Source organism: Labeo rohita, chromosome 5 (assembly GCF_022985175.1).
Source record: "Labeo rohita strain BAU-BD-2019 chromosome 5, IGBB_LRoh.1.0, whole genome shotgun sequence".
In the NCBI taxonomy this organism is placed as follows: Eukaryota; Metazoa; Chordata; class Actinopteri; order Cypriniformes; family Cyprinidae; genus Labeo; species Labeo rohita.
The window spans coordinates 34350538-34375028 of NC_066873.1; the positions used below are offsets into that span (position 1 = coordinate 34350538).

Here is a 24491-nt window from a genome sequence, read left to right on the forward strand (position 1 = left end):
TAATTCCACGGTGTTTCGTTCTCAAAGTATTTTTACATCTAAAACTGTTTCTGTCATCATAAAAAACTACATTTGACATAAAAAGGAAGTTCAAACAACAGGAGGAAGAGATCAAATTCGGATATATTTATATATATACTTAGCTTTCCTGTTTATTAACCATTTACAAATGAACAAATCACTGTACACAAAGCGGCAGGGAAAGCACATTTATCTGCTTTATCAAAATTACAAAACAGAAATACAGACCATGATACTTCAAGACAAACAACAACAACAACAACAACATGTTGAGCCGTTGTTGTTAACTTGTTTAACAGAGAGTAGTTTCTTCTTCTCAGTGGCAAACCAAAAGAGCTTAACACGTTTGAGTGGGTTTAACAATTCTGTTTTTACTTTAATGGTCATTAACAAATTGGCAGAAATATGGAGAGCACAACTGCACTGCAGTCAGTTTCTCTTTGACACTTCTACATTAGTATACTTACTAAGAAGGATAAAATGTTATGGCAGTGCTTCCGAATAACAGAAGTAAGGCATCACACCAAAAATGCGCGTTTAAAACATTGTAACCAACAGAATGTGTGTCTGGTTTCACTAGCACTGGTTAACCACACGCAGACATACACGTATCCTAATTCGTGGGGTCTGATTGTATTATAGATGTTAAAACTCACTTTACCTACACTAAACCTCTTAGTAACCTATCCCTAAAACTTCCAATCACAGAAAACATTCATATATATATATAACATATTTATATATATAGATATAGTACGTTTTAAGCATGTTAAAACATTCATATATATATATATATATATAAGAACACACGCACACAAAAAAACGAATGTTTGGCGCATTCTAGTGGTTAAGAATGGTACGCGCAAGAGTCTAAAAAAGCGTTCTACTTGTTCGAACTGTAACACTATAACAGAAACGAAGTTAGATATTTTGGCATGCAGTGAAGACTTTGATAAATGTATCTCTTTTAGTGCCGTCAAACGATTAATCACATTTTAAAGAAAGGTTTTTGTTTACATAGTATATGTCTGTGTATGTTTTTATTATGTATATATAAATACACACATCTATATATTTAAGAAAAAAAAATTGTGTTTACATATTAAATATATTTATATATAATATAAATTAAATGCATACAAATGCATGCAAATATTTACTGTATGTATGTGTTTTTATATGTACATAATACAGTACATACACACATATTATGTAAACAAAAACGTTTATTTTGGATGCTATTAATCGTTTGACAGCACTAGGTTCTTTATAAACGTTTATGGTCACCGCACTCAAACGCATATGTCTCTGTCCACTCTCCTGATTTCAGTGGTTGCCCAGCAACATGTCGGGTTTGTAACTCTCTCTGTTGACTGTAAAACATTGAAACTGCTCTGTTAACGTTTGGACATTGTACAGTACGCTAATGTTTCAGCACAGGGGCCTATACATACACAGAGCACAGACTGGCTTAGAGGACCATTCAAAAACAGTAAAGAATAAGAATAGAGTCATCTCTACGTCAAACATATACAGTATATACTATATAATCTTATATTCTATTATAATGTATGTAATTCTCTCTATAAAATCAGAACAGTGAACTGAACTAATAAGGTACAATAACACGAAATTATAATCAATAATAAATTATCTTAGAAAAAAAAATCCGCACCACTTAACACAGATGAAGATAATGCGGTTTTGTTTACTGAATGAAACAAAGTAATTGAAAACATGCATTGATGGTGTATGGTGAAAATATGGAGGGCATTCAAATATTACACACGGATTTATGGTCCTAATTCTTCAACAGTGTAAAACTTTGTTTATTATTGTTATGTCACTGCTCTGTCCTCCATACTTAAATGGCTAGTTGACCCAAAAATAAAAAATCTGTCATTAATTACTCACCCTCATGTCGTTTTAAACCCGTAAGACCTTCGTTCATCTTCTAACACAAATGAAGATAGATAGTTTTGATGAAATCCGAGAGCTTTCTGACCCTACATACCACATTCAAGGCCCAGTAAGTTAAGGTTAGTAGGGACATCGTTAAAATAGTCCAAGATACTTTTAATACACAAAGAAAACAAAAATAACAACTTGATTCAACAATTTAGCATGCTGACACAGGAACTGACCTTATGATGTACATATGATCTCTATTATTATATCCTCTTCATTGTATATTATGGTTTGAATAAGTAAAGCTGAGCAAAAAATGTCAAGTCATCCGCTCTGTCGAAATCTTCAGACATGTTTACTAAGACTGTTTTTTTACTTCTTCCTCTGCTTGTAAACAAGCAGCAGCCGCATCCGGGTTCTACTTTAGAACGCTGCAACACAGGCATGCGACCTGTAAGTGTTGCCAAGTCCGCCTTTTTCCCGCGGAAAAGGGCTACTTTAACAGCCGCCGGAGGGTTAAAGCGACCCCAAAAACGTGATATTTATCCCCTATTTATATTAAAAGACTTATTTTACCAGGGGAACCCTATATATATATATATATATATATATATATATATATATATATAATTTTATAAATTTTATTTATTTTTTATATTACTATATATTATATTAATTTTTTATATTAATATATATTAATAATATAATATATAATTAATTAATATATATTACCCTGCAGAACGCGATTTTTGACGGGGTACCCCGTCTAAACACGATTGGTGTAGTTTTGAGTAGCAATTGGGAGGGTTTTGTTGTGAAAACCTGGCAACCCTGTTGCTACTCTCTGAATGCCTGGCCAAGATTGACACGGAAGAGAAGAAATAGTTGAATAAAGTCATTATATTTGTTTTCTTTGCACACAAAAAGTATTCGCATAGCTTCATAAAATTACAGTTGAACCACTGATGTCACATGGATTATTTTATTGATGTCCTTACTACCTTTCTGGGATTTAAATGTGACCATTGTTGTCTACGCAGGGTCAGAAAGCTCTCGGATTTTATCAAAATATCTTAATTTGTGTTCTGAAGATGAGGGTGAGTAATTAATAACAGAATTTTCATTTTGGGGTGAACATTCCCTTGAAGCTATATGGCTTGAACTGTCCATTAAAATCATGTACATGATTTAACATCATTCAGGTAATAAGCTGCCTATTTATTTTTCAAGACCTGTGAGCATAAAAAGAAAACATGCCTTTAAAAACAAAAACATATGACTTGCCCATCAATACAGTTTATCAGTCTTGTCAATACACACAGGTCTGAAAGTATGTGCTCATGGATCTTTATTGATGAATGGCAGTGGACTGTTCCTACAGACTGTGGCTTACAGATTAACCTGAGCCTGTTACATCCTCATAACAATACTCTTTTAAAGCTGCTCGATGACACCCATTAAGGTTTAATTTTCTTAAAATAAACATTGTTTATGGCACGTGTGTTAATGACAACACGTGTTAGAGAGGAACAAAATACCCTCAGCAAGACAAACTATAGTTCTGAGCCTTTTTTTTTTGGTTGAGTTGACACAGGAGGTGATGGTAAAAACAAAACAGGTGAAACAGAATTATAAAATGAGACATGGTAGACTTGGCCTCGTGCAGTGAAAATGGAACAAAACTCGTATGAAATGAATTAAAAACTAAAACAGTCAATTGAGATTTGACGGCCCAGCCTGATCATTAACCATTTAGCATGTAACGGTTCACAAACACACACAAAACACAGACAACTTGACTAAGATTAGCTTGTAACTGCTCAGTGACAACAAAACATTAAAACTAGAAATGATAAAATTATGACTTAGATCACAAACAGTAATTCTTAAACCTTTAACATTCAGTGCGAAAAGTTTGTCAACATCTCCAAATGGTCTTTTTCAGTGCTGAGTAACAACTAATTGTTATTAACTATTAACAATATAATTCTAATTAAAGTTACTTCCTATTTGTTTGGTTTACAGGGACTGTTTCTTTGTAACAAACATTAAACCCATGTAATTATAGCCTGACGAGGTCTAAACTTCCTCTCAAACACTGAATGACATCTGAATCTTCTCCTTACCTTCAGGAAGTACAATATACATACAGTCTCACAGCTGAACTGTAACAGTCACCACCTATTGGGCTGAAGCGCACATCTAATGTCAATGACCAGAATTGTCTTAAATATAACGTTACAAAAATGTCAAAATCCAAGACCAAGGAAACAAATATGACTTATGGCAATTTGCAGTGAAAATACAATCTTTTTTGAAACTACGATGGTGTATGGAAACACATGTTAGCATAAAATAAACAAAAACTAGCCTGAGGTTGAAATGACAGTGTGATGAGCAGTGCATTAAAACAAAATAAAACATAATAAACACTATAAAATATTCAGACAATCTCTAGGTACAGAACATTTGTACACAAGTGGAATTGTACAGCTCAAGTCACAAAGAACTGTAACAACAATGTCATCTTAATATATATATAATATTCTTTTGTCGTGTAAGAGATAAACATAAAACGTTCACCAAAAAATAAAATAACGTAAGCAAAAACACTGATTTGTACACACACACACACACTCACTCTCTCGCAAACACACTGAAAATGGAATGACCCAAGGTTGTGATTCAGTTTTCCGTTGTTTCCCTTCTTATGTCCCTTATTTCATCTCCCTCTTCCATACATGCCTGGATCTGCTTCCGTTGCACTCGTCTCCCTCTATCCACAGCCCACTCCGGTGGGATGTCCCTGGGGTGGTCTGGAAAGCTAAGCTGCTTCTTCCAGGGCAGGGAGCAGGCCTTTCTCTGTCAGATGAGCCTTGAGCGAGTTAAAGATGTGGAGCTGCTGGTCTGGTCTCAAAGCAAGTAGCTGCTGGATGACTTTAGAGGGGTTTGGCCCTCTGAGAGAGAGGAAATATCAAAGCAAAAATGTTTTCATGCTCTAGACACACTCACATCATTAATATGTTCTGATTATAATAGTGCTATGATACTACACTACCAGTTAAAAGTTTCTGAACAGAAAGATTTTTAATGTTTCTTTAAAGAAGTGTCTTCTGCTCACCAAGCCTGCACTAATTTGATCCACAGTACAACAAAAATAGTAACATTTTGGAATAGTTTTACTATTTAAAATAACTGTTTTCTATTTGAATATTTTAATATGTAATTTATTCCTGTGATTTCAAAGCTGCATATTTAGCATCATTACTCCAGTCACATGAACCTTCAGAAATAATTATACTGATTTGCTGCTCAAAAAACATTTATTATTATTATTATTATTACTAACAGCTAAGTAGATTTTTTTCAGGTTTCTTTAATGAATAGAAAGTTCAGAAGAACAGCATTTATCTGAAACAGAAATCTTTTGTAACATAAATGTCTTTAACATAACTTTTTATCAATTTAAATCATTCTTGCTAAATAAAAATATTAATTTCTATAATTAATAAAAATTATAGAAAAAAAATATACTGACTTCAACCTTTTAAATGGTATAATGCATAATGTTACATTGATAAAAATGTATAAAAATAATGATAAAAAATGTACTATCAGCATATTAGAACGATTTCTGAAGGGTCATGTGACACTGAAGACTGGAGTTATAATGTTGAAAATTTAGCTTTGAAATCAAAAGAATAGATTACATTTTAAAATATATTCAAATAGAAAACAGTTTCAATTTCAATCGTTTTACTTATTTTTCTGTAATTTGGACCAAATAAATGCAGGCTTGGTGAGCAGAAGAGACGTCTTTAAAAAAAAAAAACATTAAAAATCTTACTGTTCAAAAACTTTTGACTGGTTGTGTATTTTAGACTTTGGGACAATGTACAGTCATTGTCACAAAATAAAATTTAAAACTATTTCAAACTATACCAAACAAATGAATATAAAAACATTCAAACACACAAAAATAGATAAATACATTATATAAAACAATACAATAAATATGAATAAATAGGGACAAAATGACATGCTTGTGAAATGCTGATATTATAGACCATACGCCTGGATGCTTAGGACTACAACCAGTTTTAAAAAGTTACATAAGTTGAAAAATAAAAACGTAAAATCTATTCAAAATGGTAAATTGTAACATTTAAATTGTAATATATCAAAATAATAAAGCTCTGGTAAGCATAAGAGACTTTCAATTTCATTATATATATATATATATATATATATATATATAAGAATCAGAATTCTCGGATCAGAAGTCAATTACAATCCACGTAACTGTACCACGAATTCAGTAATAACAGTCTTACCTGATGAAGCTGGCGATGTAAACATTTACAAATGTGGCCATAAGGTACTGACAGTCGAAACGGTCCATGATTCCACCATGACCTGGAATGGTGTTTGCAAAGTCCTGCAGTGATGGAGAGACATCAGAGAGACAGTATGACCAGAGTGTAAAACACAGGACAGAAAACAGGTACACTGAAGCCCTGTGCCACATCTAAATGTGTCTTTTACTTTTACTGCATAAACGGCTCCCTTAATTTGCCTTGTGGTGAAAAATGCTGTAGGTAACAGTTGAACCAGGACTGAACCATTTCTTTTTTCAGATAAGTATGATCTGTGGGTGCTCAAACTACACCCACCTTGATTTTAAAGGCCCTTTTGAAGCCGCTGGCGAAAAACCCTCCAAAAGGTCCCATGATGGAGGCAAAGGAAGACAGGGCAATGCTGTGGATCTGGAACGGGTACAACTTCACTGTGGTCTAAGAGGAAAATGGGAGAGAGATGGAAGTGTATAAGTAAACTGTCTCTATTTGTATGCAATTTCAAAATACGTAACATTTGCTTAAATCAATGTGGTCCAAAGAATGTCCAAAGAGTCAAGCAAAGCTGTGACAGATTCACAACGAGTGGAAAGTGAGCAGATGGCTGTGTCTGAGCAACTGGTAAACACAGACACAAAGACCAGAAAAAAAACAAAAAGAAAAAAAAGAAAAGGCGTGGACAGAGCGAGTGAGAGACAAGAGAAGTAAGCGTCTAACAGACTGTGTATGTGTGAGTGTGTGAGTGTTTTACCCAGCCCGTGATGGACTGCAGAACAGGCGGCAGGCCGTAGTCCTGAAGCTGGAAGAGCTCGGACGGCTCACAGTCTACTGTGAAACTGTTGGAGTCGTTGTTAAACTCCACAGGACAGACAAAATAGCGGTAACCTGACATCACGTAGGACAGCTGGAGAGGAATCGAAGTGTGATTTATCATTCAGATGCATCAAATTAATTTTGAAAATAACTAAATCAGCCACTTCCAAGGTATCAGTCTAGATAAGTCTTATTTTTATATCACCAAGGTTTCCAAATCTACATAAAAACATTTAGTGAAGACCAGAAAAAGAACAGGAAGTGGGTTTTTATTACTCACTAGGATTCCAAAAACAATAGTGGAGAAGAAGCCACCGATAAACCCCTCCCACGTCTTCTTAGGAGACAACTGCAGAGAAAAATCAGCATTATGAGAAATGTACTAAAAATACACAGAAGCCACAGAAAGTATTTAGACAGTTAAGCCACACTATGAATGTTACTGCATTAGACAATAACATTAAAAGCAACTTTTGTAAAAAAAAAAAAAAAAAAAAAAAAAATTTGGAAAAGCACACTTTTCATGCAAAACATTTAAAAAAAAAAAAAAAAGTTAATTAGGTTTTAACATCTTAAAACAGCAGATGTACTGTTCAAATTAATCAAAGCATTTGGACACTCTCTGAATGTCAAACATTAGTGGATCAAGTATATAGTTCATGCAAAAAATTACACCTACTAAGACATTTAGCAGAACATCCAATAAAACACTAGTTGATTAAAAACAATAGCTAAAATGATGAGTATGGCTTAAAGGGATAGTTCACCCAAAAATGACAATTCTGTCATTAATTACTCACCCTCATATCGTTCCAAACCCGTAAGACCTTTGTTCATCTTTGGAACACAAATTAAGATATTTTTGATGAAATCCGAGAGCTTTGTGGCCCTGCATAGACAGCAATGCAACTAACACGTTCAAGGCCCAGAAAGGTTGCAAGGACATCTTTAAAATAGTCCATGTGACAAATTGCTTTTTTGTGCACAAAATATATTCTCATAGTTTCATAAAATTAAGGTTGAAACACTGATGTCACATGGACTATTTAACAATGTCCTTACTACCTTTCTGGGGCTTGAACGTGTCAGCTGTGTTAATGTCAAAAATTGTTTATTTTTATTTTCATAAAAAAAGAAAATCTCTTAATTTGTGTTCTGAAGATGAACAAAGGTCTTACGAGTTTGGAACGACATACGGGTAAGTAAATAATGACAGAATTTTCATTTTGGGTGATTTATGCAATGATTCATTAAACTGATCAAAGTGAGAAATCTATTTCAAATAAATTCTATTATTTTCCAAACATAAAAGAAACTTGTAAAAAAAGACTAAAATACAGTATTAAGCAGCATAATAATTTATAAAATTCTGAAATATTTCTTAAAGAACCAAATGTGCATGTTAGAATAATTTCCGAAGAATCATGTAACACCGAAGACTGGAGTAATGGCTGAAAATAAAACTTTGCCATCATAAATAAACTACATTTTAAAATCATTTAAAATAGTAAACAGTTATTTTAAATCATAATATTCTATAATATTAGTTTTACTGTATTTTTGTTCGAATAAATGCAGCTTGGTTAAGCATAAGAAACATTATAGCTACCCCAAACTACTGAACGGTAGTGCAAATACTTCATATTTCAGATGTCACAATGTTTGATTTATAAATAATATTTAACTGGGGTGTTAAAAACACAAACCTTGATGAGAGGGGTGCGACCGAAAAAGAAGCCAAACATGTAAGCCATGATGTCATTACAGATAACACAGGAGATGGGCACAATAAACCTGTGCACACAGAAAAAGATTACCTTTATACAAACAGATCACCTAGACCAGAAAACCAACTGTACTGTATCTAATACCATGGAATGATACTGAATTGTAAAATTTAAATGTGTAAATGTCATATGGGGTTTGATGGTGGCACATAAGAGGCATCATCTTACCAGATCATCCCTTCAAATAGGTTATGAATGATTAAGTGAGACTGAGTCACCACAATCAGCAAGGTCACATGAGTCCATCCAAACTGGGAAGAGAGAAAGGCGGATGAATAGCTCTATTCAGTTCAAATCTGAGACAAAAGGCAGTGCTATCATACGGAAAAAAAAGAAACTGTGTAGGGGCTGTGTCCAACATGATTAATGTCAGAAAACATGTCATGCAGTCTGACATGCATGATGAACGCATGTGTATTTGTAGAATGACAAACACAGTGAGCGTGTGCATACAAAAAACACTCTCAGAATACACTGAATTTGCTCTATGGAATCTATAATCAAACCTATAGAACTGGCTAAATGCAACTTTAACACACTCACCATGTAAAACTGCAGGCGGTAGTGTTTTTTCACCAGGCTCAGAACAAACATGCAAAACCCTGTAAAAGACACACACATCTGGTAAAACAGACAGTTCCACCAGTGCCATCCCCACATGTCTATGGGACTATTTTAGGCCAGTCACACTGTCACTAATTATGTCCTGTTTGGCAGGAACAAGCCTGTGGCCAAAAAAACCTGCACAAGCCAATTTAGTACTAAAGCAAGCACACTGAAAAGACAATCTGAAACTACATAATCTGTAGGACATGGAAGGTTTACACCTTTTTTTTAACAGTCTGCCTAACAAACGATAGACTGTTTATAACATGATTTTGTTTAACTTTACACCATTGTTGCCCCTTTAAAAACAGAACACTGATATATATTTTAAAGGATTCAAAAGTCAAAAAGGAATTAAGGTTCTTGTGGAAAACATTCCAGGTTTTTCTCCATATAGTGTTTAGTGTATAGACAAGTTTTTGACACGACAACAAGTGCCAGGTAAATGTAAAGTAGATGATGAATCTACTTCAAAGATCACAACTACAACAAAGAAAAGAAAATATGAGAAAATCTGTTTAAAAAACAATGAATGCTGTTACATAGTACAAAAAAAATAGTACATAGTAAAGCTGCATGCTTTACTTTTAATGTTTCTACTCTAAAAGTGACTAGTTTCTTGTTTAGTTTTTTTCAGTAAGTTGTCACACACTGAATTTTAATTATTACGTTTCAAAAAAATCCTTCTGAAGTTGTGTTTATGTTTATGTGTAAATGCGGGGGTGGGGCTTGAATTTTTTTATTCTGCAAAAGGGGGGCCCGGCAGAAAAAGTTTGGGAACCACTGAGTTAGCAAGTTTAGCGGCTAAATGGGGCTAACATAAACAGGCTCGTCACTCCACAGAGAGAAGAGAGGGGTGGGGCGAGCAGAGTTCATTAGCATTTAAAGCAACCTCACTGAAACTGCAATTTGGACCTTCAACCCATTGGCCACCACTGAAGTCTATTATATGGAAAAAAATCCTGGAATGTTTTCCTCAAAAACCTTAAATTCTTTTCAACTGAAAAAAAAAAGACATGTACATCTTGGATGGTATGGGGGTGAGTAAATTATCAGGAAATTATCAGGAAATCTTTATTTTGAAAGTGAACTAATCCTTTAAATACACCTGTTTACATTCCAGCTCAGTCATAATACATATATGACCGCCGTGCTACACAGAAAATGAATGAAATATGTCTGAATAATTAATACAATATAATTAAACAGATACAAATAATCAATAAAGCACTCATGTAGCAAGGAACTTTGTTCGTATTTCCTACTCCTGAACCGCATATGAATGACAAGATATGATCTAAAATTTTATTTCATTTTATACATTTGAACTGATACTTATTGTATTCTTCTTATCAAGCTTAGATACCATATTTTGACCACACTGATTGCCTATTTTGTTGCATATTGTGGTTTGGTGTGCCATAATATATTAAACACACAATTTTTCTTTTCTTTTTCTTGCTTCGATAAGCATTGTTTAAGTGTCTGTTTGAATTGTTGCTGTAATAAAATGTTAATACATTTCTTAAAAATAAGAAGAAAAAAACTAACTTGTTGCTTCTCATTTAGCCTATGATGAAATCTGCTGTCTTGCATCTTTTTGAAAAAGAAAATGAGCGAGAGGCACACAGATAGGCAGAGCGCCTAACCACATCCTGAATGACATTAACTTCACGCTTATGAAAAACACACCACCCTAAAAATCTGAGATCATTATGTTTGCATTACAGCTTGTAACACAAAACATCCTGAAGATTCTGCCTTCAATCTGTGGAAAAGTGCGAGTTGTTGGACTGAGCAGTAACTGTGAGAACTATTAGTTATAAAAGTTCCCAAAGGCCTTAGGTTAGAAACATCAATGGTGGGAAGAAGTATCATGCTTGTAGGAAAGAGAAGGTTCAAACCTGTGAGGTACAAGGCAAAGGAAATGAAGCGGTGATATTTGCTGAGGATGCGTAGAGGCTCCTCCCTCTGCACCAGTGTGAAGAAATAATCTGTCACAGTTTCACCATAGAAGAAGTAGTTCACACACAACAGGAAGTACCTGACAAAAACCATTTAAAGTGGCAGTCAGACATTTTTTGTGACAAAGCCCTTTCACATCCATTTATTAATCAAATTATTTCTAATGGTTGTCAAAATAATTACAATGGGCAAATTTGTTAGCATTAGGAAATGTAGGAAATGATCAGACTGTAGCTGAGCAGCAGCTGACTAGGATTATGACCACATGGAAAAATGGTATGTTGGGCGACACGGCAGGATTAATCTAATCTCGTGATTTTACTAGATTATCTATTTTATAAAACCTAAAAACAAGATTAAGGAAAGTTCACCAGTTGAAACAGTAGATGCAGAAACGCACGCCACGAAATGTCATACTTTGCCACAAAAGAAAAATAACGAAGGTATTTTGCATTAGGAAATTGAAGCATATGTTTAGAAACCCTGAACCACAAAACCAGTCTTAAGTAGCACAGGTATATGTAGCAATAGCCAAAAATACATTGTATGGGTCAAAATTATCGATTTTTCTTTTATGCCAAAAATCATTAGGTGTGAAGTAAAGCTCATGTTTCATAAAGATATTTTGTAAATCTCCTACCGTAACTATATCAAAACTTAATTTTTGATTAGTAATATGCATTGCTAGGAACTTCATTTGGACAACTTCAAAAGTGATTTTCTCAATATTTAGATTTTTTTGCACCCTCAGATTCCAAATTTTCAAATAGTGTATCTTGGCAAAATATTGTCCTATCATAATAAACCATACATAAATGTGTTACTATTTATTCAGCTTTCATATGCATTAGATATGCATTCCTTCTCCAATTCTCACTAATCCAATGTAAAAAAAAAAAAAAAAAAAAAAAAAAAAAAAAAAAAAAAAAGATAAATACATATTAATACATACTTAAATTGAATTATTATTTCAAATATTATATTTATTGAAATTAGTGCTGTCAAACAATTAACTGCAATTAAATCGGACCACAAAACCAGTCATAAGGGTCAATTTTTCGAAATTGAGATTTATACACAACCTGAAAGCTGAATAAATAAGCTTTCCAATGATGTATGGTTTGTTAAGATAGGATAATATTTGGTCAAGATACAACTACTTGAATATATGGAATCTGAGGGTGAAAAGAAAAAAAAAAAAAAAAAATTCAAAATATTGAGAAAATTGCCTTTAAAGTTGTCCAAATAAAGTTCTTACCAATGCATATTACTAATCAAAAATTAAGTTTTGATATATTTACAGTAGGAATTTTACTAAATATCTTCACGCAATATGATCTTTATCTAATTTCCTAATGTTTTTTGGCATAAAAGAAAAAAAAATAATTTTGACCCATATAATGTATTTTTGGCTCTTGCTACAAATATATCCCAGCGACTTAAGACTGGTTTTGTGGTCCAGGCTCACATATATGTGTGTGTACTGTGTATATTTATTATGAACATATAAACACACACACACACATGCATGTTTACATATGAAATATATTTATATATAATATAAATTATATGAATACAAATATATACATGTAAATATTTCAAAACATATACTGTATGTGCGTTTTTTATATATATATATATATATATATATATATATATATATATACACACACACACATATAAATATACACAGTACACACATATTATGTAAACAAAACCTTTTATTTTGGATGCAATTAATCACGATTAATTGGTTGATATCTAACTGAAATGAAATGAATTTAATTTAAGTAAGTAAACCCATGGTATTTTGGTGCACTTTAATATTTATTTTAAAATGCTTTTGTATATTTTAGTAATGACAACTGAAAATGAATTGCTTAATTGCATAATTCTCTGAAATATAAGCTAATTTTGTTCAAAAAATGTATTAAAAGTCTGTTCTTTTTTTTTCTTTTTGAAGTAAAATATGACATTTCTTTAATAGATTCACTCAAAAACCTTTAACTTAACTGAAAAGAGGATCTTTCCCTCAGATTAACATTGACATTTAGCATCAAGAGACCTGATTTTCGCCAGATTTAACACTGAATTTTCACGTTAATAAAACTTGGTGAATCTTTCCTTCAACATTTGAAACAAACTACACTACAGTTTGACTGCGATCTAAACCAGAGTGAATTTCCATACCTCTATACAGCTGGTGATAGATAGCATGTATAGCTGGATGAATAAACAAGTGCAGCATTTACTAATTTTTACACAGAAATGAAAGAACTTGTAAGACATCAAGCTATATTATGATAAGATGAAAGTGCTGCTGCTGATGATGCCCTCTAATTAGACAGTGCACCGTGGGAGAGAGACAGAGAGAGGGAGAGAGACAGAGAGAGAGAGAGAGAGATCTGGGGTGACAGATAATGAGAAAAGGGAGAGAGGGAGAGACAATGAAGCGTAAAAAATGAAGGTGGCAGGTGCGAATCGCAGGTCTCACCAGCTTAGTGTTCTGAACCACGGCAGGTGGTAAGAGTGATACACGCTGTAACCAATCATGATGATCTCATGGAAGCACTTGATCTGAACACACAGCACCTGTGGAAAACACACAGAGGATGACAATACAAAACCAAAAGTCAACCAACTAGTTATATTCTGAAGTGCTTTTTTAGCTGTTTTTGAAAGCAAGAATCAATCCTGTTTTTGCTGCTCTAATTCGCAGTCAATAACACTTCTTAAATCTTGTGTGTAACTGCCTTAAGGCCAATTCACACCGTACCGACAAATGCTAACAAACACGTTTGTTGGGTTTTGTTGAATCACTGCATTACCCCTGTCGGCATCTTTTGCCGTTGGTCAGAATTTGTTTTTACCCGACTGAACATGTTCAGTCAGCGTTTGTTGGTGTCTGTTGGGGCATTGTGAACACGACAGTTATTTTTCATAAAATTCTAATTCCAATGGCCAGCTTGGTGTTTGTTGGCATTTGTCTGTGCGGTGATAATTGGCCTTTGGATGGCATGATATAGCTGGACCATATCGGTTATCAGACAATATTAAAAATATATCACTATTAAGGAAATGTATTGTCTGTCAAATCTGAATAATTATTTTATTAATTATTATTTTAGTATTATTTGTATATTATTATTTTATTTAATATTACTTTAATTTTAGTTCAGGTTTTTGTAATTTTGTTGTGGGCTTTCATGAATTTCTGTGTACACTACCAGTCAAATGTTTTTGAACTGTAAGATTGTTAAAAACTAAAAATAAAAAGCTTTTGTAACATTATACAGTACACAATTCAAAAGCTTTAAATCAATATATTTTTTGTTTGTTTGTTTTTTTGGGTAAGAAATTATAAAAATTAATACTTTTATTTACCAGGGATGCTTTAAATTGATCAAGAGTGATAAAGACATTTATCATTTTTACAAAAGATTTCTGTTTCAGATATATGCTGTTCTTCTGAACTTTCTATTCATTAAAGAAACCTGAAAAAAAAAAAATCTACATAGCTGTTTTCAACATAGTAATAAATAATGTTTGTTGAGGAGCAAATCAGAACAATAGAATGATTTCTGAAGGTTCATGTGACTGGAGTAATGATGCTAAAAATTAAGGTTTGAAATCACAGGAATAAATGACATTTTATATCATTCATTTTCATATTATTTTAAATATATTCAAATAGAAAACAGTTATTTAAACAGTAAAAATAGTTCAAAATTTTACTGTTTTTGCTATACTTTGGATCAAATAAATGCAGGCTTAGTGAGCAGAAGAAACTTTAACCCTTAAATGCATACCTTGGGTCTCTAGCGACCCGGGACATCATTTACTACCCTCTCCCTCCTTCATTTTTTTTTAAGTTTGACATTAGCTTTCTTAGTATTCCTCAATCTATTCATTACGAACAATAAAACAAGAATAAAATATAAAAGAATGTCTGTTTTCTAAGTAATTTTTTTGTAAAAATGTATAGGGTCACTAGAGACCAGAGGTGTGTAATAGTGCAAGTATATTTTTTTGTGCGCAAAAATATGTACATATCTGATGACTAAATACATGCAATTCACCTTTGATAGACTGTTTGACAGACAATAATGACGTGATGTTTCACTCGTGATTATTGCAGGCATAAAACAAAAGTATATCATCAGCAAAATTTGAATTGGCTTGAATGGCTTTACTGCAGAGCAATTACTGTATGCAATAAAATATAAATGTCAATGTTATTTGATGGTGGATGTGGTGAATAAGCTGCCAGTGATCAAAATAATGATTTTGTAGTCACTGAAAACGATAATTAAAATGAAACCCTTCTAAGTTTCAAAAGGTAATCAAATATGCTTTATTTAATTCTTCTGTAATTGTTCTTAAAATATCAAGAGAATTTTTTGCTATTGCAGCAGTTAGAGATTCATCCGTGCTGGATATATAGGTCAAATATGTAATAGTGATTGGCTTTTGACTGGTAGTTTTTCTATACATTTCCTTATTATATACTATTAAAATGTTGTGAAGTCCGAATTCACTTAAGCATCACAACATAACATAAAAAAACGTGTAGTGTATTTTAATCATTTTATCATTTTCAGTACATAATAGTATAGATTTTATATATCATAGGCTGTAATATCTGAAGCAACCAGATTATGGAACAAAGTGGACACTGATTATTCAGAGACTAAAATGAGGTCTCACAAATTTATCCGCAGGCCTGCACGAAGACAACCAATTCAGCAGCTCAGCTGAGTAATAATGTTTCATAATGTTAACAGAATAAACAACACCAGTACTCATCTGTCATGTGTAAAAACACCACAGAGACAATATCTCAACATCAATTGGTTTATGACTCTCCCGTGAAATATTATCTGTACATGTAACTAGATGTTTCCATAACATGGACTCTGGTACTCTCCTTTATTTTCCCATCAATGTCATCAACCACGACACATCAGAAAATTGAAGATATTCACAATGGTGATTTTAGAAACACCAACACAATTCTTAAGATGTTCCCTATTATCTATTACAATTTTTTCTCTGCTTGTATATTCACCATGCACTTCATTTACTCTTAACAGTTTGTGTCATGCTCATCAGGTTTGTTATTCAGACTGATGAAACTGCAAACAGCACCAAGACACAGGAGTTTGGACTAATTTAAGATCCACACCAGGAGGCAGTTGATCCTGCAGGCACAAATTAGTCATGCGAAAAAGACTAAATGAGTAAAAAGTAAAAATAAAAAAAACATTTGATGCTGCATTTGGAAGCTTCAAAACCAGCGGTTTTGTTCCTAAAAAATGGAATCTGAGCCTGTTTTTTCAGGTTTAGGTGAAAATGTCCCCTAGTGTTTACAACAACACAAAAAGAAAATACTCACAATCATCATCAGCACCATCGGACCCAGATAAATAATGAAAAAGAAGAATGAGATCATAGCCAGAGTGAGGATGCCCCTCACCCACCAGTTCTTCCATCTGCAGGAGAGACAAACACATTAACGCTAAGCATATTGGGTGGAAATATAATCTTCCTAATGCGAGGACTAAAAGCTCTGGTGGCCTTTTTATTGAATGAATCATCTGGTGTTCACAATAACATGCCAATAATCTGCTTTGGAGTAGGATGCTTTAAACACACTTTTTATATCACGGCACATACAAACGCATTTTACTTTACTAAAGAGTCATCTGAATTGTTGATTTACCGTGAGGAAAGGCCCGAGAGGGCTTTGTTGAGAACCTCTGGTGTGTCATCGGCAGTAACGGAAACCTCAGGAACCCCAGGGTCTGCCTTAGTCTCATTGTCCGAGGCTCCATCTCTCTCCTTGGCCTCTGTCTCAGAGCCCTGCAGACGAGAAGAAACAAATATAAAACAGATCAATTCATCTATCAAAAACGGTATTTGTTCATTTGCAAAGATTTCTGGATGGTGAATACATTACTGTTTCAAAGTTTGTAAGTGTTTTTCCAAAAAAAGAAATGAAAACTTACACTGCCATTCAAAAGTTTGGGATCAGTAGGATTTTTAATGTTTTTTAAAGGATTCTCTTAGGCTCATCAATGCTGCATTTACTTGATTAAAAATGCAGAAAAAACTGTAATAATGTGAAATATTATTACGGCTTAAAATAACCGTTTTCTATTTTAATGTATTTTAAAATATAATTTATTCCTGTTATGCAAAGATGAATTTTCATGAGCCATTACTTCAGTCTTCCGTGTCACATGATCCTTCAGAAATCATTCTAATATGCAGATTTATTACTATTATTATTAATGCTGGAAACAGTTGTGCTGCTTAATATTGTTTTGGAACCAGTGATTCTTCGGTGAATAAAATGTTAAAAATAACAATTTATTCAAACAGAAATCTTTTCTAACAATATTCAATAGTCTTTGCTCTCATGTTTTTAAAATCAATTTAACACATCCTTACTGAATAAAAGTATTAATGTCTTTCAAAAAAAGAAAGAATAAAAATGTATTGACTGCAAACTTTAAATGGTATTTTAAGTTTTTACAAAAGATTTCTATTTTAAATCAGTTCTATTCTTTTACTTTTTATTTATTAAAGAAGCCTGAAAAAAAGAATCACAGGCTCCAAAAAAGTATTAAGCAGCACAACGGTTTTCAGTATTTATAATAAATCAGCATATTCTGATATTCTGAAGGATCATGTGACACTGAAGACTGGAGTAATGATGCTGAAAATTCACATTTGGTTCACAGGAATAAATTACTTTTCAAAATATATTCACACAGAAAACAGTTATTTTAAATTTAAATAATATTTCACAATATTACATTTTTTTCTAGATTTTTGATTAAATAAATGCAGCCTTGATGAGCATAAAAAGCTTCTTAAAAAAAAAAAAAACATTACAAATTTGAAAGGCAGTGTATTTTCAGCAAGAATGCGATAAAATGATCAAAACTTTTCTACAGAAAATATTAAGAAGCACAACAGCTTTCACATTAATAATAATAAGAAACATTAGCAAATCAGCATATCAGAATGATTTATGAAGTATCATGTGACACTGAAGACTGGAGTAATGATGCTGAAAATTCAGCTTTGCCATCACAGGAATAAATTACACTTTTGAAACATTAAAACAGAATGCACTTATTTAAAATTGTATTCATATTTTACAATATTTTAGTTTTAATGTAATTTTGAGGAAATAAATGCAGCCTTGGACCATCTGTATCTAACAGGTCTGCATGTCTAATTCGCCTGTTGCACAATTACAAACGACCTGCCTTCATCCCCATAGCAACAGGCTGTCATCATCAGATGGTGCTGCACCAGTTGTTCCAGCTGTTACGATTGTTCCACAAACCTCTTTCTATCCATCTGACATTAATAATTTGGATCTGGTTACGAAGAGCACCCTTAAGCTAATGCACATCTACGGCTGACACTCATCTGACAGCAAGAGCTAAGGAAGGATCCAGGGTTTCCATGGAGACGGACTACATCCTGATATTCAAGATGCCAGAGTTAAAAATACCCTCCCTCGTCCCGCCCACCTCCTCCCCCGTCTCTCAAATGCTCTGCCGACCGCAAATAGCTCATCAGGAACTGAGGACATCCCACTCTTCCTAAGAAAGACATTTGCAGTCTTCCTGCCAGGTCTGACCCATACTCGTCTCAGAGTATAAGCAACACTTCGACAAAATTGGTGGACAGCAGCATTAGCCATCTGGAAATGTGGAATTCCCAGACAACACATAACATCAACGACAGTCTACAAAAAGATGACTGATGTAAGCGGGTGTTAAATTTGTCACATTCATTAAAAACGTAATATCTGGCTGTATTTTATGTTCGTGCAGGAAAATATTTACATACGACTGTCACATTTCGCTCCTAGTGGCAGTTGCAGTGAACTTTTAAAGGAGAAGTCCACTTCCAGAACAACAACTTACAAATAATTTACTCACCCCCTTGTCATCCAAGATGATCATGTCTTTCTGTCTTCAGTCATGAAGAAATTATGGTTTTTGAGGAAAACATTTCAGGATTTTTCTTCATATAATGGACTTCAGTTGTGCCCCCGATTTTGAACTTCCAAAATGTAGTTTAAATGCAGCTTCAAAAAGCTCTAAATGATCCCAGCGGAGGAAAAAGGGTCTTATCTAGCGAAAAGATCTGTATTTTCTTTCGAAAAATAAAAAATTGTATATTTTTTAAGCACAAAAGCTCGTGTAGCACAGGCTCTGGAATGCGCATTCTTGAATGATTTGTTCATTTTGAACGGAGCTAATCATAGACGAAAGACCCAGGTAAACAATGAATTAATATCTTCTGTTTCTTATAGCATTATAGTTTTGTCTTATTTGTAGTGTGATCAACATTTGTGTAAGCAGTAGATGTGTTAGAGAAGTAACATGTAACATTTTAATTATATTTTGCTAAAATGAACTAAATGACTCGAAAAAAGATTCATTCATTTTGCCGAACAAGACTCAAAGGTCAGAGTCTGTAAAATGATCCGAACTTCACATCATTACTACAAATCACGTCTAAGTTCATCGTGGTGTACTCCGGCTCAGAAAGGTAGAGTATGGCGAAAAACTCCATCTTATTTTCTCCTACAACTTCAGAATCATCCGACATCGTTGTAGCTTTTTGTTTGTAAACAGCATTTACTTACTTGCACTTTGTTAGTTTTTGTGCGTTGGCTTTGTAAACACTGGGTCTGGGGCATCTCAGAGCCTGTGCTTCACAAGTTTTTGTGCTTAAACAGTATACAAATTTTTATTTTTCGAAAAAAAAATGAACAATCGTTTCGCTAGATAATACCCTTCTTCCTCGGCTGCATTTAAACTACTCAAAGACTACTTCAAAAGTCTCTATGTTTAGGAAAGGACGTGACGTGATGTGTGGCCATACTCTGAATTTGTGCTCTGCATTTAACCCATCCAAGTGCACACACAAAGTAGTGAGTAGTGAACAAACATGCACACACACCGTGAACACACACCCGGAGCAGTGTGGTTACAAGCCCGACTCCCTAACTATTAGGCCACGGCTGCCCCCGCGGCTTTTTAAGGGTAGAAAACACTAGAGTAGTGTAAACGTAGCAAAAATTATTGGGCTGGGAAAATAAATCAATGCATCGCAAATCGAAAAAGCATCGATTCTAAGATTTTTTTCCCTAATTAATCATAAACGTAGCCTAATTTCAAAGATTTGATTAGAATACACCACATTTGGTCTAGCTGTCGCAAAGTGTCTGATCGCATTATTTCAAATATTTAAATGCTTTTGAAGCTCATAAATCCAAATGACTTCTGAATAAAATATGAAAATTCATAACTCCACAGTTCCCACACTACTCTTTTTTTTGAAAATTAATGACTTCTGGTCTGTCGTTTGTCGGGGATAATAAAAAGGCAGGTTACCTGTCATATATAAGACATGAATATCCCCCTTCTAATTTCAGCGACATTCTTGTCTAACAGGTGCATGAAATCAAGCATACAGTCACAGCCTCCCTAGACAAACATTTACAGTAGTATGGGGTGTACTAAAGAGTTCAGTGACTTTCAACGTGGCAGTATGCCACCAGGAAAATTATTTGGTCTGCTATGGAAGAATTTACCTAACCTTATCCTGTATAAGAATTTACCTAACCCTAACCCTTTGTGGGACTGACAAGCCTCTGACAACATTCAAAAAACAACTCAAAACTCATCTCTTCCATGTGCATTTAACTTGCTTGGAAAAAGAAGTTTTCCTTCTCCACTATTCTTATCCCTCCTTGCTTGTAAGACCATGTTTGAAACTTGTATTGCTTGCACTTTATGTGTAATTGCCTTGTAATGATAAATCGCTTCTTGTATTACTTGTTTGCAAGTCACTTTAGATAAAAGCATCTGGTACTGTAAATGTAAATAAATGTAAAAGAATTTGACTAGTCTGCACAAAGACCGATCTGAACACCTTTGAGATAGACTGAAACAACAACCGACAAGAGGGAAGCTATTATAGTAGCAAATTATTATAAGCTATTATAGCAGCAAACTATGCTTGTGGTTTTGAAAATAAACGTTCAACAAGCACATATGGGTGAGGTGTTCACATACTTTTGGCCACGTAGTGCACTTCATTGTAAACTCAACAGGGACACAGCGTCTTTCTCTATTTCATTACAATGGCATAGTTTAGTCTAATGTAATAAACTCAGCAGGCCTCTCTCGCTTCTCGAATGAATTCTTGAAATTCTTAAACTCTCACAGCAACACAAATCAAATCCGTGTAATATCTTGGGTTGATAGATGGGTTAAAAACCCACTGTTTGGTGAATGTCATACTTCAAAATATCCTCTTCCGCAGACGAAAGTCAGACATACAGGTTTAAGACAACACAAGGGTGAGTAAATGACAGAATTATTCCTTTAATATGAAATCAAATGACACTACTTCTCTAAAGAAAGAAAATTTAACCCAACATGTGAGACTTTTGTGGTTTTTATTTTTCTTAGAAGAAAAATCTGAGAACCAAGATACTTATCAGAAAAATCTGATATGTAACGCCTTGTTTTAATGGACCAATCAACGAGCAATGGACAAAAATCTCAAAACCTATACTAAAACTTTATTTTGCTCTGAAACATGTCAGCAAAATGAATTCCAAACTTTCATACTGACTTACTAAAAAAAACAGACAGATACTAGAATGAAAAAAATAAGGTTAGAGTCAGACCACGACCACATTCATTTGCCTGACCCTGATATGCGAATGAAGCCAGCACACGTTTTATTTGCATGATCAAGTACTAGTTCTCAATGTTCCATATGAAAAATAAATCTATTTAGCAAAATATGGGCCCTGTCACTAGCAAACATAGCTGCAATTACACATGCTTGGGTTATTCTTTTACCACTCCAGCATGTTAGCAGCACTAAAGATAGAAGAGGTTGTTGTGCTTTTTCCTTCTTTTGAAATAAATTGATGACAAAAACACAACAAAACATCCAGAAGGAAGTTCTATGGTGAACCACCAAAACCTAATGACCAAGAAAATTCTCAAAAACTACTGACCAAAGTATATTTACAGATAAAGGCTGCACGTAAGACAGTTTACCCTTAGACTGCAGTACATTCTATATCCAAAATAGGAGGGTAAATACACAAATATAACAAATATTTTCTATTGACTTAATATTAATTACTCAGATGGATTTTGTTTATATACTGTGATCTCTCTGTAAGGTTTGTGTCCATGCCCACAGGTCAAGACACTTGACACATGAATGTTGACTCACCCATCTGCCCACGTATCTCTCAGTCTCCATGTTTTTTAGCTTTATACAGTATCTACACAGCATGAAGATCAGTCCATGCACTCCAAATATCCTCTAACTCTGCTGAAAGCACAGCTCGTCCATAAGAGTTTAACCTCACTGTCCTAAGATGAACAGAGCAGGGATTGTTCATGCAACTTAACTTCATTTCAGCAACATGGCAACTGCACGAAATACAATGGGGCCTTATAGGTGTTTTGTTTTGCTGGGACACAGGCAAGAAACCTTCACTACATAAGAAGGACAGGAAGAACATCAGACCCCTGATGATGCTCAGACTCTCCTCAAGCTCTAAAACCTGCTATATTACACACTCATGAACGCTAGAAACTACGATTTTCACGTCTCATTTATTAAAGCAAAGCATTAAAGACTGCTTTCGTGCTGTGACTGGAAACTTGACGACGCACAACGAGCTATAATCGATTTTTTTCTCTCTCTTTCTTCATGTATGACAGCATGTAGCTCAAATGATAGCCATGTCAACATGCATCTCTCCACATCTCTTTCTTTATTTCCGTACCTTATCCTCCGAGTTTTGATGCTGCAGCTCTTTATCCGTCGCTCCTCGGTGGCGTAATTCTGTCATGATTGGCGCGATTTGTTGAAAATGAAAGCCTGATGAAGTAACAATCTTCGGGGGTTGCTGTTCGTTTTCAATGATTGTTATTGGGACGGGAAAGGGAGCGACTGCGCATGCGTGCGCCAACGGAGAGGTTGGGCGGGGGCCATCTAGTGGCCAGTGATGAGAAGACAGGCAGATATGTGGATGGATGGACATTTATGGAAATTACTATATATCTGTTTATTAAAAGGACATTGTCAACAGTAATTCATTCATTTAGATTTGTAAGGCAAAATTATTGTTTTACTTATAATTTATTATGTATTCACTGCTGAGAGAAAAGGAAACCATCAAAAACCACCAAATACTAATGGAATATGTCCCAAAACACACAACAGAAACCATTTTTTAATGGTTTTGATGGTTTGTAATGTTTGTAATGGTATTTGTAGTGAAAACCATTAGAAATTCTGTGATGGTTTCTATTGTTTTTTTTTTTTTTTTTTTAGCAGGGTTGTAATAAATATTATAATTAATTTGTTTTTTTATATCATAACCTACAGGCTAACTGGGCAGAGTTCATAGTCTACTGCTATTATGACAATTGCCAACAATTACAATGTAGCTTTACATATAATTCATGCAATATCTGACTTTTCAGTCTCGTTGACTGAAATTCTGTTTGATTTGTCTGTCATTATTAAGTTATTCAACTAAACTGTAAAATACACTACAAGTCAAAAGTTTTTGAACAGCAAGATTTTTTTATGTTTTTTAAAGAATTGTCTTCTGCTCATCAAGCTTGCATTTATTTGATCCAAAATACAGCAAAAGCAGTAATTTTGTGAAATAAATTTACTAATTTAAAACAACTGCTTTCTACTTGCATATATTTTAAAATGTAATTTATTCTTGTGATTTCAAAGCTGAATTTTTAGCACCATTACTTCAGTCACATGATCCTTCAGAAATCATTCTAATATTCTGATTTGCTGCTCAAACAATTATTATTGTGTTGGAAACAGCTGAGTAGAATTTGTTCAGGTTTTTTTGGTGAATAGAAAGTTCAGAAGAACAGCATTTAGCTGAAATAGAAATCTTTTGTAACATTATAAATGTATTTATCATCACTTTTGA

The 24491-nt window shown here is 33.9% G+C and overlaps 1 protein-coding gene across 1 annotated transcript; it reads right to left on the bottom strand.

Moving 5' to 3' along the window:
* Window positions 1-124: 124 nt before the first annotated feature.
* Window positions 125-23490, bottom strand: cds2 (CDP-diacylglycerol synthase (phosphatidate cytidylyltransferase) 2). Its single transcript, XM_051109481.1, has 13 exons — window positions 23313-23490; window positions 17178-17317; window positions 16851-16947; window positions 13950-14047; window positions 11395-11534; window positions 9428-9486; window positions 9053-9135; window positions 8804-8891; window positions 7378-7446; window positions 7036-7188; window positions 6603-6722; window positions 6264-6367; window positions 125-4886 (listed from the first exon to the last, which is right to left on the bottom strand). The coding sequence occupies exons 1-13, from the start codon at window positions 23376-23378 to the stop codon at window positions 4754-4756; spliced, it is 1350 nt and encodes a 449-aa protein (XP_050965438.1). The 5' UTR covers window positions 23379-23490; the 3' UTR covers window positions 125-4753.
* Window positions 23491-24491: the final 1001 nt, after the last annotated feature.

Excerpts from the sequence above, each read along its gene's own strand:
- cds2 (XM_051109481.1), bottom strand. The coding sequence starts at position 23,378 with ATGACAGAATTACGCCACCGAGGAGCGACGGATAAAGAGCTGCAGCAT. Across the intron at positions 11,535-13,949 it reads TGGTTCAGAACACTAAGCTG|GTACTTCCTGTTGTGTGTGA; the intron begins GTGAGACCTGCG and ends GGTTTTTGTCAG. Across the intron at positions 6,368-6,602 it reads AAAGGGCCTTTAAAATCAAG|GACTTTGCAAACACCATTCC; the intron begins GTGGGTGTAGTT and ends CCATCACTGCAG.